The 15,050-nt window shown below is 28.0% G+C and overlaps 1 protein-coding gene across 1 annotated transcript; it reads left to right on the plus strand.

The window, feature by feature from the left end:
• Nucleotides 1-12,590: 12,590 nt before the first annotated feature.
• On the plus strand, nt 12,591-13,540 carry LOC124825885 (protein DOG1-like 4). The gene has a single exon (XM_047298615.2). The coding sequence runs from the start codon at nt 12,634-12,636 to the stop codon at nt 13,363-13,365; it is 732 nt and encodes a 243-aa protein (XP_047154571.1). The 5' UTR covers nt 12,591-12,633; the 3' UTR covers nt 13,366-13,540.
• The last annotated feature ends 1,510 nt before the right edge of the window (nt 13,541-15,050 follow it).

Below are 15,050 nucleotides of genomic sequence, written 5' to 3' on the forward strand. Positions count from 1 at the left end.
GGTCGTTACAGGGTATTCTGTATCAATATATAGAACAACCTCAAATTAATGAGACACACATGATCGATGTGGAGCCCATTGTTTATTTTTACTCAGTAATCACCTGACCTTTTTCAGGGAAATGTAAACCGGGGAGGAGAGAAACAGAATTTGGAAGGTGGCAGGTAACCAAAACATATTAATTATTGTTCCATTATCATTGTTAAGTTTGAATATCTCATTACCCTTTTGGATAAAGTGCAGTACCTGTTCTCATATATCTGTTTCTTATCACAATTTCAGATTTACAGACTATTAATTCAAGACTCGTTCTCCCTCTACCTCACACCTTTCTTTATGTAATTCCAACTTTTTCTAAATTTCTAAAATACTTTCTTTATGTAATTCCAATGTTTTCTAAATATATTCTTCTGACAGAAAGCCGGTTAAGTCTGCATCGAATCTTGAAATCCATTTAAGTCTTTTACAGTTTCCAAAATCTACTTTTTTTTCTTTTTTAATTTTGAATGTGTGTGTTTCGAATTTTTTTTAGGTTTATTAATTAATTTTGTTATATTTTTTTGTTTTAAAAAATAATTTTAACTTTTTATTATATTTACTTGTTTATATATTGGTTGAAATATTAAAATATTTTATTATTTTTGTTGTTTGTATATTTAATTTTTGGATTAAATATATTTTTGTCTTTCAACTTTTAGTCAAAATTGAAATTAGTTTCTCTTAAAATTTTTGGCCCAATTTAATCCTTAAATCTTAAAAATGTATGAATTTAGTCCTTTTAACCAAATTTTGTTAAGTTTATTTAATATTTCAAACGTGTTTTATGATAACATTTGACTTGTTTACACCATTTGACGTATTTTCACTTCAATGTTAATTTAGAAACTCATTTGAAACTTTAAATAAACTAGACAAAATTTGATTAAAATGACTAAATCAACCTATTTTAATAGATGAGGGACTAAATTAGGTCAAGGTTTCAAAGATTAACTTATTTCAATTTGTACTGAAAAGTTAAGGGACAAAAAACATATTTAACCCTAAATTTTTTTAATGTATTTTGTTGTTTGTAAATTTTGGTTGCCCCATATATGGTTAAAACATGATATGCATCTACTATCATGGTGAAAGCTCACCACAAGGTGAAAGGAGAAAAAGACCTACGCTACCAGTCAAATTATGGTCTAATGCACGTAGTTAACAAGGGAATGCTTTTTGAAACGGTTAATCTTTTAAACGATTTTCGAAATTCGATGAACTCTTAACCCAATTTCAAAATCCAGTTAAGGGTTTGACGGATTTTGAAATTTATTAAACTCTTAATTAGATTTTGAAATTCAATTAAGAGTTTGTCATCTTTAGAAAATCGATTAAGGTTTTAAGAGTTTTCAAAAGCTGTTGAACTCTTAGTCAACTTTCGAAATCTGGTTAAGAACTCGTGCTTTGAACATGATTTCAAAAGTTGGTTAAGAGTTCAACGATTTTTAAAATGTGTAATAACATAATATAAGGGGTTTTGAATGAAGTTACTTTTATCTCATGTGTCACGCAATTCATAAACGTACTCGATGAACACCATAAACAATAATTAGATAAAAGACCACCACATAATCAACAATGACAAATCTCAACACAAATAAATAACACAAACACAAAAACCAACAAGGGAAAGTAGGGACCAATAAAGTAAAGGAAGCAAAAGAACCATCACAATTAATTAATGAAAGACTTAGGAAGAAATGAAGACCAACGAAGAAAGGCAAAAGAATACTTGAAGTAACTATAGGAGATACAAATAAATATAACATTTACGTGCATTAAATTTAGGACACTTGCTCCCTCCATCACCACCGAATGCTCCCTGCGCCACCCGATACCTATTTTGTCCTTACTCTAAAACGGTTTCACCTTCAACGGATGTTGACATCCGTTTACATATTTTATATTTTAGTTTATTGTTTTTATTTAAAAAAAAAGTCTTCAACGGATGTGGCACATCCGTTTTAATAATTTTTTTAAAAATATTTTGATTTATTTAAATAATAATACATAAATTAAATTAATAATAATTATTTTATTAAATAAAATAAAAGTAATTTATAAATAATTAAGTAATAATTTTAAAAATTAAATAATATTTATATATTAATTTAAAATATAATAAATTAAAAAACAAAAAACTAAAGAAAAAACTATAACTGATGTCACCACATGTGGCACATCCGCTTTAATAAATGTTTTAGAAATATTTTGATTATTATTTAAATAATAATACATAAATTAAATTAATAATAATTATTTTATTAAATAAAATAAAATTAATGTATACATAATTAAGTAATAATTTTAAAAAAATTAAATAATATTTATATATTAATTTAAAATATAATAAATTAGAAAACAAAAAACTAAAAAAAACTGCATCGGATGTCGCCACATCGGATGTGGCACATCCGTTTTAATAAAATTTTTAAATATATTTTAATTATTATTTAAATAATAATACATAAATTAAATTAATAATAATTATTTTATTAAATTAAATTAAATTATTTTATAAATAATTATTTAATAATTAAAAAAAATTAAATAATATTTATATATTAATTTAAAATACAATAAATTAAAATACTAAAAACTAAAAAGAAAAGAAAAAAACTCAACGGATGTCGCTAGAGCTGTCAAATGAGCCCCTTTAATAAGATTTGGCCCTAGCCCATGTGGGTTGGGGCCAAAAAAGCCCACAGGGCCAAAAAAATTCTTTATTAAAAAAGCCCACAGGGCTAAAAACCCCTAAAGCCCTATAGGCCAGGGCCAGCCCATGGGCTTTCCTTTTTACAAAATTTAACGTCTAGAAACATAATATCATCATACAAGTAATCACAAATCATATGTATTTTTTATCCAGCTCTCATTTTATCTTTGTTAGTAATAACTTATAACCATAATTGATTCATGTATAATTATATTTTTTTACCAATAAAATTAGTTTTCTACTTCATAACTGTTTCTATATTAATTAGTTTAATAATAATGCTTTTATACAATTATTTCTTAATTTTCAAATTTTGTTTTGATAATTTTTCATCTTAATTTTGGTTTCTTAATTTTGGTTTGTAAATTTGACGGTTCAGAGATATCCACGTAAAATAGGTTTAAAAGTTAAAAAATTTAATTTAATATATAAAATTTTGATGAACTAACGAATTTATTTATAGATGGTAATCTATTTTGTCACTAGTTTAAATCAATATCATTCGACTAAGATTTGTGATCAAAATTACATTATTTTTAATTGGTGTGAGCATGTTAAAATTTTGACTTAATAACTTTTTAACTTTTTTAATTTTCCAAATTTAATAAAATTAATATTTATTATTTACAAAGTTATATAATTCTTTTAAAAAAAAATTTATGAAACGTATTATTTAGTCATTTACATCAATTTATATATTTTTATGTCTTTTTCATATATTTTATATTATATTCATTTGTCTTTTTTATTAGTTTCTTATTAAGAGACATTGATGTAATTTATTTATTATTATAATTTTTATTTATTTTATATGTTAATAATTAAATACAATAATAATTTTAATTTTAGTATTATAAATTATAACATTATATTTATTTAAAAATATTGTATCTATTATTTAATTATTTTTTATTACAATCGGCTCAATTATGATAAATAATTCAATAAAAATGATATTTGTTGGATAAAGATAAGTATGATTTTAAAATATTAATTTAATCTAAAAGGTTAGAAAAAAAATATGATTTTATAACCACTAGGATTACATCTAGATCTTGTATACTAACATATATGATATTTATAAGAATTTTGCCTAACAAGGATTTTCACTAAAAAGTTAGTTTTTTTATTACGTGAAATTAATTTTAAACTTTACAAAGTTTGTGGTTTAATTTTTTAATGTATATATATCTATACAAAACATTCAACAAAAGAATTTTATATGACAAACTATAAAAAATAAAAATTTTACACCGATATTAAAAATTTATCCAATCAGTAGATTTGAATTTAAAATCTATCCATAATTAATATTTCAAATATTTATATAGATATTAGAATTCGATTATTGAAAAATCGAATTTTCAACTGTGTTACTTTTATAATTTATTTTTTGAATTTTTTTTCATTTTCTTTTAAATAAAAATAATAATAAAAATTTTCTTTTTTAACTTTCCAAAATAATAAAATTATATATTTAAAATATACTTATAATTAAAAAATTATTTTAAATAAGTTTTTATAAAATCAATATTTATACATTTATATTTAATTAAAAAGATATTAAATATCATGTAAATTTTGAAAATTATTGAACTTGTAAAGTAAATAAAAGAAATAACTAAAAAAACATTAAAAGTGAACTAATTTAGTTTGGGGGCTAGCCCCATCCTAACCCTACCCCAGCCCACTTTATGTGGGGCTTTAGGGGTTGGGGCTTTTAAAAAGCCCCCTATTAAGGAGGCTAGAAAATTGGGGCTTGATTTTAGAAGGGGTTAGGGTCAACCCATGGGCCAGGGGCTCAAATGACACCTCTAGATGTCGCACATCCAATTCTTTAACAGATGTCGACATCGGTTTAAGAAAAGAGGTGGGGATGTAAAATATTTTAAAATATGAAAGATGGTTTTAGAATTTTGAAAAAAATGTGGTGATGCAGGGAACAATGTGGGTGATGTAGGGAGTAACCTCTAAATTTAGTTGGTCAAAATTTAATATATTGGGTAACATTTAATTACCTTTTCCGTGTTTCTTTTTTTCATTTTATTTAAAGGGTAAAACTATTACTTTGGAGGTTCAGAAAGAAGAGGAAAAGGTGTAAGTAGAAGCTTCCTTAATTCACGCTCAAGCATTGGGCCAATGTTGGAAGACCAAGGGAGATGAACTGGTGATGGAACCCTGCAAATTAAGACTCATTATTGTTCAGTTATTCCCTTCTTAAATTTTTATTATCTCACGGTTCATAAAATGAGTTTAAGAACTATACAATCAATAAAATAGCTAATCTTCTCCTATAAAAGATAGTCACAATGGAAACTTCAACAAAAATTTATGGGACCGAATAATTAGAACCTATGAAAAAAAAATTAACATATGCCACTTCAGATATAAAGTACACTGCACTCTTTAGCTAGAGGCGAATATCACAGATAACATTTCATCTGGTCGTTTTTCCGATGTGGAAACTTTAAAACATGCATATACATTTGAATATATGACGATAAATTCTTAGTCCTCATTTATTTTTCTTCGTACATTACAAAATATTTATTTTCATTTTAACATATTTTGAAATTTGTTAAATTCATAACTAGATTTTGAGATCCAATTAAGAGCTAGCGAGCTGTTCGATTAAGGTTTTAATAGTTTTTAAAAATAGTTGAACTCTTAATCGACTTTAGAAATCTTGTTAAAAGCTCGTCAACTTTTTAAAGTATGTTAAGGTTTTAATGATTTTTGAAACTTGTTAAATCCTTAATCAGTTTTTGAAATTTAGTTAAGAATTCACGAACTTTCAAATGTTGGTCAAGGGTTAAACGATTTTAAAAAACTATTAAAATTTTAATCAATTTTTGAAAGCTGATGAGCTTCGAACTGGATTTTAAAAATCGGTTAAGAGTTCACGATTTTTTAAATATGTAGTAACATAATATAAAAGGGTTTTGAGTGAACTTACTTGCATCTCACGTATCATGCAACTCACAAACGTAGTCGACGAACACCACAAACAATAATTAAACAAAATACCACCACATAATCAAGAATGACATGTCTCAACATGAATAAATAACACAAATACAAGAACCAACGAAGGAAAACAAGGATCACTAGAGTGAACAAAACAAGATGACCATCATAGTTAACAAAGGAACCAAAAAGAAATGAATACCAATAAAAAAAGACAATGAAAAACAAGAAATGGACGTGGAAGGAACTGTAAGAGCTAAATATAGCATTTACATGTATTAAATTTAGTTGGTAAAAATATAATATATTTAGTAACATTTAATTCCCTTTTATGTTTGTTTTTTTTTCAAAGGGTAAAAGTATTACTTTAGAGGTGGAAAAAGAATTACATTAGCTTTGCAAGAACAGAAAAATGTGCATGGAGAAGCTTCATTGATTCACACTCAAGCATTTAGCATTGGGCCAACAATGTTGGAAGACCAAAGAAAATGAGTTGGTGATGGAACCCCTCAAATTAAATTTAGACTCATTATTGTTTAGTTTTTTCCTTCTTAAATTTTTATTATCTTATGAATTTAAGAATTTTACTATCAATAAAATAATTAATCTCTTCCTATAAAAGAGAGTCACAATGAAAACTTCACCTAAAATTTAAGAGACCCAATAATTGGAATCTATGAAAAAAAATAAGCATATACCACTTCAAATATAGAGTACATTATATTATTTAAGGCTAAAGAATAATTTGCACTGTACTTAATACATGGCTCCATAGTACCAACACACTTCTACTATTTTATATTAAAGACAACATTTCACTTGGTCCTTTTCTCGATGTAGGAATTTTAATCAAACATACATATACCATAACTTTGAATATCTGACCGATAAATTCTTAGTCCTTCTTTATTTTTTTTTGTACATTGAAAATATTTATCTTTCACCTAATTTTCTCATTACAATTTTTTATATAATATTTCAAAACAAATGAGTAATAAGGTTAGATTTATAGGAAATGGAATGTAAAATAACATTAGGTTAGTTATTCATTTTTTATTTCTCTATTTTCTAATACATAAGTTATTTAAAATAATTTTTTAAAACCTAAATTTATTGGTTATCCAGAGAGATTTATTTTGAAGATCAATCAGAACATTTAATAATTTTGTACATTCTATTAAAAAAAATTAAAAGTATTTTGAATTTCTTTCATATGTGTGGATAACATAAAATGTATAGTTTTCTCAAAATATGTACTTTTTTTTCTTCTCATGAATTAAATGAAGTTTTCTTTAGTTGATGAATTGAGTGGTGTTTTTCAGTCATGAGGTGATTGAATATAACAACATTATGCATAGGACTTATGGACTATGCATCCTCTCTTATACATTGTGTATCTTCTTTATATTAACTGTTTAAAATTTATATATTTCTTTCTTTTCTCTTTTATTATATTGATTTTATCTTATTACCGAACTCTACTTTATTGGAAAAAACTTCATGTATTTGAAAAAATTCAGAATGTAAAATTAGTTAGCTGAAACTCTATAACTCTATAACTCCTGAGAAACCTGTGTAATTTTAAATAAAAAGTACTTTAGAGAAGTTGATTAATGTATTAATTTTCTCCTTGATGAAATTATAGGCTTAAAAAAAGTTATTTAAGATGCCTTGTGCAAGGAATTATGCATATCAAATATTAAATTAAATTTATATACATATACAATTTATAATTATTTTTATTATGTGAGTTGTTTTTAGAAAAAGAAAAAATATAGATATTTTGGGAAAGAAAGAAGATTGGTACGCAAACAATTTTGCAGTAATGTCGATTAAAAAGAATTAAATTAAATATAATTAAGAAAAATAATAACAACAAAATTGTCATTTTCTTACTAGAAGAGGAGATACTCAATAAAAATGTAACTATTTATTTGGAAATGGGATTGGATACATTAAAATTAACTGATTACAGAGAGAGATTAATTTTGAACATGATAATTTTACACTTTCAATTAAAAACAGGATTTAAAGAAAAGAAAAAGGATTTAAAGAAAAAAATAAAAATATAATTTCTAAAACATGTCTAGTGATCATGCATCACATAAAATTTATATCTTTCTTAAAATATGTCAAAATTTTCTTTTTTTTTTGTCATGGATTGAAAGTATTCTATGGGACGTGACCATCAAATGTGAAAGACCATAATACATTTTCTCTTCTAAGTCATGTCTCTACCCTTGATTTATCCATCTTGCTAGTCATCACTGATACTAGTTTTTTTTTTTTTTATCTAACCTTTTTTTTTACAATATACCTTCTTCTGCACATATTATTTTTGTACTTCTTAATATTAATACATCAGTTTATTAAATTAGCAATGGAAAAGAAGTTATACTAAAATAACTTTTTTGTCATATTTTTTCTATTATATATAATTTTTATATTACTGTTATAATATTTTATTATTTAAATTAAAAGTAAGCATAAACAAATATTTTTATTTAATTTTTTTGAAGTCAACACAAAAGTATTTAGACACTTAACTACAAATAATATACAAAAACATATTTAGTATTTCAAATTTACCTAATTTATTTTTTAAGATACACTAATAAGGAAAACTATTTTTTTTATTCCATAATCATATATATTTTATGCACTTCCTTCCACAATTATGAAATTATAAATTGCAACATGAAATTTAATGTAATTAAACTCAAGTGATTATATAAAATTCTTTAAATTTTAATTTCAGTTTACATGTATTCAGTTCAAATTGGAGAGTTACATTATTAATTACAATAAATTGCTCCATATATTGTTTTGCTAAATGGGAGAAAATTTCAATAATGTGCATTATAATAAAACATAGTAATTTATTTAAAAAAATTATTTTATTAATCACATTTTATAGCATTATATAAATTTAAAGAAAAAATAATTTTTAAATATAATTTTATACTTCTATATATAACTTTAGTTTTTTATAAATATTTATTTTTAAGAAATAAAAATAATTAATATTTCAATAAAAATAACTGTATTTCAATTAAAATAAAAGAACTAAAAGTGAATAAACTTTCTGACTAAAAATAATAATGATTTTGATATATATATATATATATATATATATATATATATATATATATATATATATATATATACTTTTATGTGTCATTTTTTCATTAGATTTTAATTTTAGATCATATATCTAATGAAAGGTTGAATAGGACTTTTGTGTAAATCTATAAATTATATTGTATCAAATTACGCTTAGAAGACATTCACCTCCCATCTATAAAATTAAATCATATTATATACATTCAAATTATAATTGTAACATTAATTTAACAACTATGTATAACTTTCACTTTGATGCATGTACCAACAAAATTAAATCCTATTCCATGTATGTTTATTATAGAGGTAGGGTTGATTTTTGTAAATTTTCCCTCCTCTTTTCTGCTCATGATGTGGATGGACTAATATTTTCACCTTTCCTCTTTTTAATTATTCTTATTATTTTATAATTCCACACTTCATCCTTCATACTCCTTTACTGCATAAATGGATATAAGATGGAATGTTTAGAAACATTTTAGAATGTAGTAAAATAAAATGTTGTTTTTCAGTTATTTCTGATTTCACCATTAGGCAGTGGTGTTTTTCCCAGTTCATTTATTGAATTCTATTTGTATTGTGTTGTGCCAAAAGGCCTATAAGATTCTCTCTCTGTATATAAACAACAAACTTTTAAGAAAAGAAAACAACAATAAAAATCATATTTATTTGAAAAATAGTTTTATCATTAAAAAATGTAAAATAAAATATTTAATAAAATTATTTTTTGTCAAGAAATATATTGATATTGTAATTTATAAAAATAGTGGTTAATACTCTTGATATATGTGTACATATCTAATGGTATAGGAAATGTTTCAGAAAATATTTCTCACTAATAAACAGTAGGGTTTCCAACCCTAGCTATAAAAAGAAGAAATGTGTTCCCTATCCTAACCACCTGCAGATGTTTGAAACCAGTTTATATAACAGTTCAACAGTTCCAAAACATCAAAATTTAGAAGCAAAGGTGGATTTAATTTCTTTTTAACTGGAACTAAACACACATACAATCAATAGTCTCATCATTATTAAGAAGTAAATCTAATAAAATTGTTGTGAATGGGAGTATTTAACAAATAAAAAAAGTGTTTTAATATAAATCTTATACATTAAATATAAAAAATCATCTTAACTCCATAATTTTTAATACATAAGCTTTCGATAGCATCGAAGTAAAAAGATTGTATTGCAGAGAGGACTAGAAAGCTAGCTTAGCGAAGGAGGTGACCTGCATATGTAACAGTGTTCCTTGGATCCATTTGAAGCGAGAAATCTCAATCAGCACCTCTCCCTTTTTTGTTTTTCTTTTCACGAGACATCACTATTTTGTTTTTTCTTTTCACGAGATTCCTAAAGTTTTCTGTGATTTAAACATTTTTGTGCATGATCGTGTCGTTTGCTTCAGAGGGTGTGTCGTTTGCTTCACAATGTATTTGAAGGAATATTAGTATAATTGGAGTTGTTTTTAGATCAGCTTTTTATAAATAAAAATATTATTTTAATATAGATTATTTTATGGAAACAACATCAATTATTGAAGGGATAATTAGTTTTACTAAATACATCTATAAAAGCATTTGGTCCTTTGTATAAAGGTTGGTGAAGGATGTGGGCAGTGTATTGAAGAGTGTTCCTGAATCCATTTGAAAGAGAGCATCTCAATCAGACTTGAGCTTCCACGTTGAATCTGAGTTGCCAGTAGAAGGACACGTCTGAATTTTAATCACACCTCTCTAACACTGTCAAAGGCTCAAGCTCAGAAAGCTGAGCCACACCCTTCTCTTCCCTCTTCGCAAAGCGTCAAACTCTCCTTGAAACCACTAGTAAGCAATTGCTGCGCGTAAGCCATGCATCCAATCACTCTGCCACGCTTCCTCCTCTCCTTCTTTTTTTGTTTTTTCTTTTCACGAGACTCGTTAAGCTTTTTCATAGCATTGGAGGAAGAGGTGGTGCGTCTGTGGTTTTATATGTTATAGGTGCAGAGAATATGGCCATTTTCCCTACAGTCTAATTTCCTTCACAGTCTAATTTCCTTCACAGATTTGGAACAAACCGAAAAAGTCATTTTCACTTTGAGATGCGGGAGTTTGAGTTATTGAGTTGAAAGGAAGAGCATCAATTGCATGGTCCTAAGCTTTGGATCATATTGAATTATCTGTATATGTATACTTATTATATTTGCCCACCCTAGCAGTAGGTTTCTTCAACTCCCAATGTGATAGAGAAGTTAATTAGTATATCTTCATGGTGAATTTTCTCACCTCCTTACTTTGCAAACCAGAAAATGACATGTTAAGATGATAGTAATGCAACTCTTCCTATCTATTAAAAGATGTAGATGTTTTAGACAAAGAGTTTTTATAGGGATGAATATATTAAACTTTCATAACAAAAGGTCGCTGCCTAGAATTTGAGAGGTATAGAAGCATTGGCTAACTTTAAAAGACCTACCCAAGTGATATGCATATGTTTCCTTCCTCTCTTTCTCCTAAATATATAGGTAATTAAGCCTATTAATGATGTCATGACCTTTAAGCAAATTATAAAAGATAGTAAACTATTTACCACTAGTTTGTAAGTATGTAATTTGTAATATGTTCAACCATTTTCTCAAATTCTATAGAGCATGAAAGAGCATGAGATTTATACTACATTAGATATATTTATGTATATTTTGGAATATATGTCAATGTGATTGGAGAAGGTATCTATATATTTAAAGGAAAAGAAAAGATAGATTATAAGTTTTTTTTTTTTTATAATAAGATGTCTTGTAGAGCTTGAAAATAGAATTCTTAAAAATATAAACATGAACACATTCATAGTATGTGAAACAATCTTAAAATTTAAGTGACCTAATATATAATGTTATAACTTCTACAAACTTAAAATTTGAGAATTATTAGCCCTAGTCATTCATGTAACATAATTAGAAATAAAAAAACAACTTTTCATAGAATAAAAACATAGATATCATGTCTTAACTTTAGGAAGGAAGAAATTGATCAGTCTTACCATACCAGCTCACCCAAAAACATAGACCAGCACATGTATTATTTTTTATTGATTATTTATTTATTATAGTGTGCTGACGTTCAATCTAATAAAAAAAAGTTAATGTGTATTGGAAAAAATGTTTTATAAAAATTTACATCAAAATATATATCATTTCCTTGTAAATATTTGTGAGGATCCGGCTTTAATGTATTAGAAAGTCGTTTTTAAAACAAAGTTTCCATTTTATTTATAATCAAGGTGAAACTTCCAACCAAGTTATAAGTTCTAAGTAAAAAAGAAAAGAAAAACAGAAAAGTTGCATAGAAGAGAAATAGCATGGTGAAGGATGTGGCCAACATATGCAACAGTAGCTCTGGATGAATTTGAAGAGAAAGAGAATCCGATCAGCCTTGAGCTTCCACGTTGAATTTGGATTTCCTCCCAAAAAGACACGTCGACTATCCTTGAGGTGGGTTAAACTTTAACCGCGGCTCTCCAAGACGGTCAAAGACCCGAGGCTCAGAAAGCTGCGTCACACCCTTATACCTTCCCTCTCCCTCCTCGCAAAGCGTCAAACTCTCCTTGATACCACTAGTAGGCAATTGCTGCGCGTAAGCCATGCACCCAATTACCCCTCCACACTCTTTCCCTGCGTGTCCTCCTCTCCTCTCTCCATCTGGTCACCTCACCCATCTTCCCCCTCCTTATAAACACCCCTTCTCCCCTCCTTACATACACACATACACTCTTTCTATATTCACCTCTTCACTCACTCACTTTTCTTTCTAATGGCCAACCCTGGGGTGGAAAGATTCCCTGACTTCTTCCAGAGGTGGAATGGGAAGCTTGAGGATATTCTCCAACAGCTTATGCAGGTGTCCAACCAGAGAACCGAGGTGGTCAAGACTCAACAAGAGCTGCAAGCTTTGGTGTCAACAGTCACAACCCATTTGAAGTTATACTACACTACCAAATGGGCTGCTGCACATGGAAACGTTCTGATTTTCTTTTCTCCACCCTGGCTGAACCCTTTGGAGCATGCTCAGCTTTGGTTGTCGGGGTGGAAGCCGTCCACGGTGTTCAGGCAGGTGGAGAATCTGAAGAACAGGAATGTTTTGGTGTTGACGGAGGAGCAGAATAAGAAGATAGAGGAGCTGAAGATGAGGGTAAAGATGGAGGAGGAGAAGGTGGAGAGGGAGATGGAGAGGCAGCAGGTGGCCATGGCGGACCGCAAGATGGTGCAGTTGGCCAAAATCACGGGCCGCGCAAGTGCCAATGGTTCGGCGGATGCTGTTGCCGAAGTGGCAGTGAAGGAGGTTTTTGAAGGGTTGGAGACGGTCATGAAGGCTTCCGATTGCGTGAGGCTCAAGACACTCAAAGGGGTGTTGGATTTGCTTAGTCCAATGCAGAGTGTGGACTTCCTGGCGGCGAATATAACTACGCAGCTGCGATTCAGGCACTGGGGGGCGAAGAAGAAGGACACCGCTGGGGCCGTGCCCAGTGTGAATCAAGACAAGTGAAGTGTTATCCATGGAACTAGCTAGCCGAAGAAAGAATAAGACTAAAGTGGGTATCTCCTTTAGGGTCGGTTAGTTAGGTAATTTCCTCATCGTTGAAACAAAAAAATGTTGTTGTTTAGTTTGTGCTTGCTAGTACTCTTGTACTTGCAGCAAAGTTGTTTTCTTTTCTTTTCAATGTTGTAAGAAAAAGGAGGAGAAATGATTGATGAATATATATCATTATATTATTTCTGTTCCAAAAAACAGAAAATATGGTTGCTGTTTATACGTTTTTTTTTTCTTTTTTATAATTAATAATTGATAATTAAACAGAATCTCAGATGAAAGACATCCTTAGAGAACTCATAATGGACTGTGCCTCTTAAGAATGTGGTACGAAAAGGCAAAGTCAACCGCAACACAGCACCTGCTTAGGTTGTCACATGGTAGCGTAGTGATGCGTAGGATGGTTAGTGCTGAAGATGTGAGAGAGGAGTTCAAGGGAGAGAGTGGTAGAGGCATTTTTTTATTACATTTGTTTGCGTTGTGAAATGTCGGTGGGTGCATGAGCAGCACAACAAACGGAAATGGCTTGAGCGGCGGTGCAAGGTGGTGCGTGACTGAGGAGCCACGGCTAGCTACGCAAACATAAACATTCTGAAACAGGATAGAACAAAACAAAGTGTTCTTCAGTTTCTACACTAAAAATAAGTCCCTGTAATGCTTACTCTTACCTTCACGAGAAACTGACGTTGAAAACAGCATCCCGAGAAAGTGACGTCTCGGCTTGATGTCACCAAACCTTTTATTACATTTTTTCGAAATAAAAAATATTTATTTTAAGAATTTTTTTACATAGTCATTCTTAATTGGTCCCTTTTAACAACTTTTTAACAATAGATTATGTGTTATTATTTTATTGTTTCATATAAGTGTTATTATTTTATTGATTCGTATATTTAAAACGAATAAATCACGAACTATATATTGTAAAAAAACAAGTTCAACAAATCATGAAAGAGAAAACTGATCAAGAGAGAGAAAAAGTTGGACAACATAAGAGAGAAGAGAAAAAATACGGTCACTATCAGCATGGATTTAACGCAACTTAACGGATATGATGTTATTCGTACACTTTTCATAACATAACAAATGGACTCAATGTCTTCATTTTCAAAACCAGGTAATAAACAGAAATTCACCTTTTAACATGAAAACGAAGTAAACATTCAAGCCAAAATATTATTAAAAAAACATTTTCTACTTTAAATATATAAATCAATAAAATAATAACATATAATTTACTGTGAAAAAATTATTAAAAAAATTATTAACAAGCCTTAGTAGGAAAACAAAGGTTATGTTGAAGTGCATGACAAATCTAAATGGTTAGATATGTTATTTTTCACATAGAAGATTGGGATTTTTTGTTTTCTTTTTCTCTATCGTTTCGCAACCATTCTGGCTACGGTAGAAGATTTCGATTTTTCTTTTTCACTTTTCTCAATTCTTTTACCCCCAAATAATATATTAAAGTTATAAAATGTATCTATTAAAATACATATAATATATCAGGAAATTTATGCATTGTTTGGAATAGATAAATTTGTAGCTATATATAGGGTTTGATTTGAGAGATTTATAAAAATTGTGTGTATTTGATTATTTTGTAATGATCTACAACGAAAGTTTAAAATAAAGATTGA

Source organism: Vigna umbellata, chromosome 5 (assembly GCF_029865625.1).
Source record: "Vigna umbellata cultivar VRB3 chromosome 5, Vumbellata_1.0, whole genome shotgun sequence".
In the NCBI taxonomy this organism is placed as follows: Eukaryota; Viridiplantae; Streptophyta; class Magnoliopsida; order Fabales; family Fabaceae; genus Vigna; species Vigna umbellata.

Excerpts from the sequence above, each read along its gene's own strand:
- LOC124825885 (XM_047298615.2), top strand. The coding sequence starts at position 12,634 with ATGGCCAACCCTGGGGTGGAAAGATTCCCTGACTTCTTCCAGAGGTGG.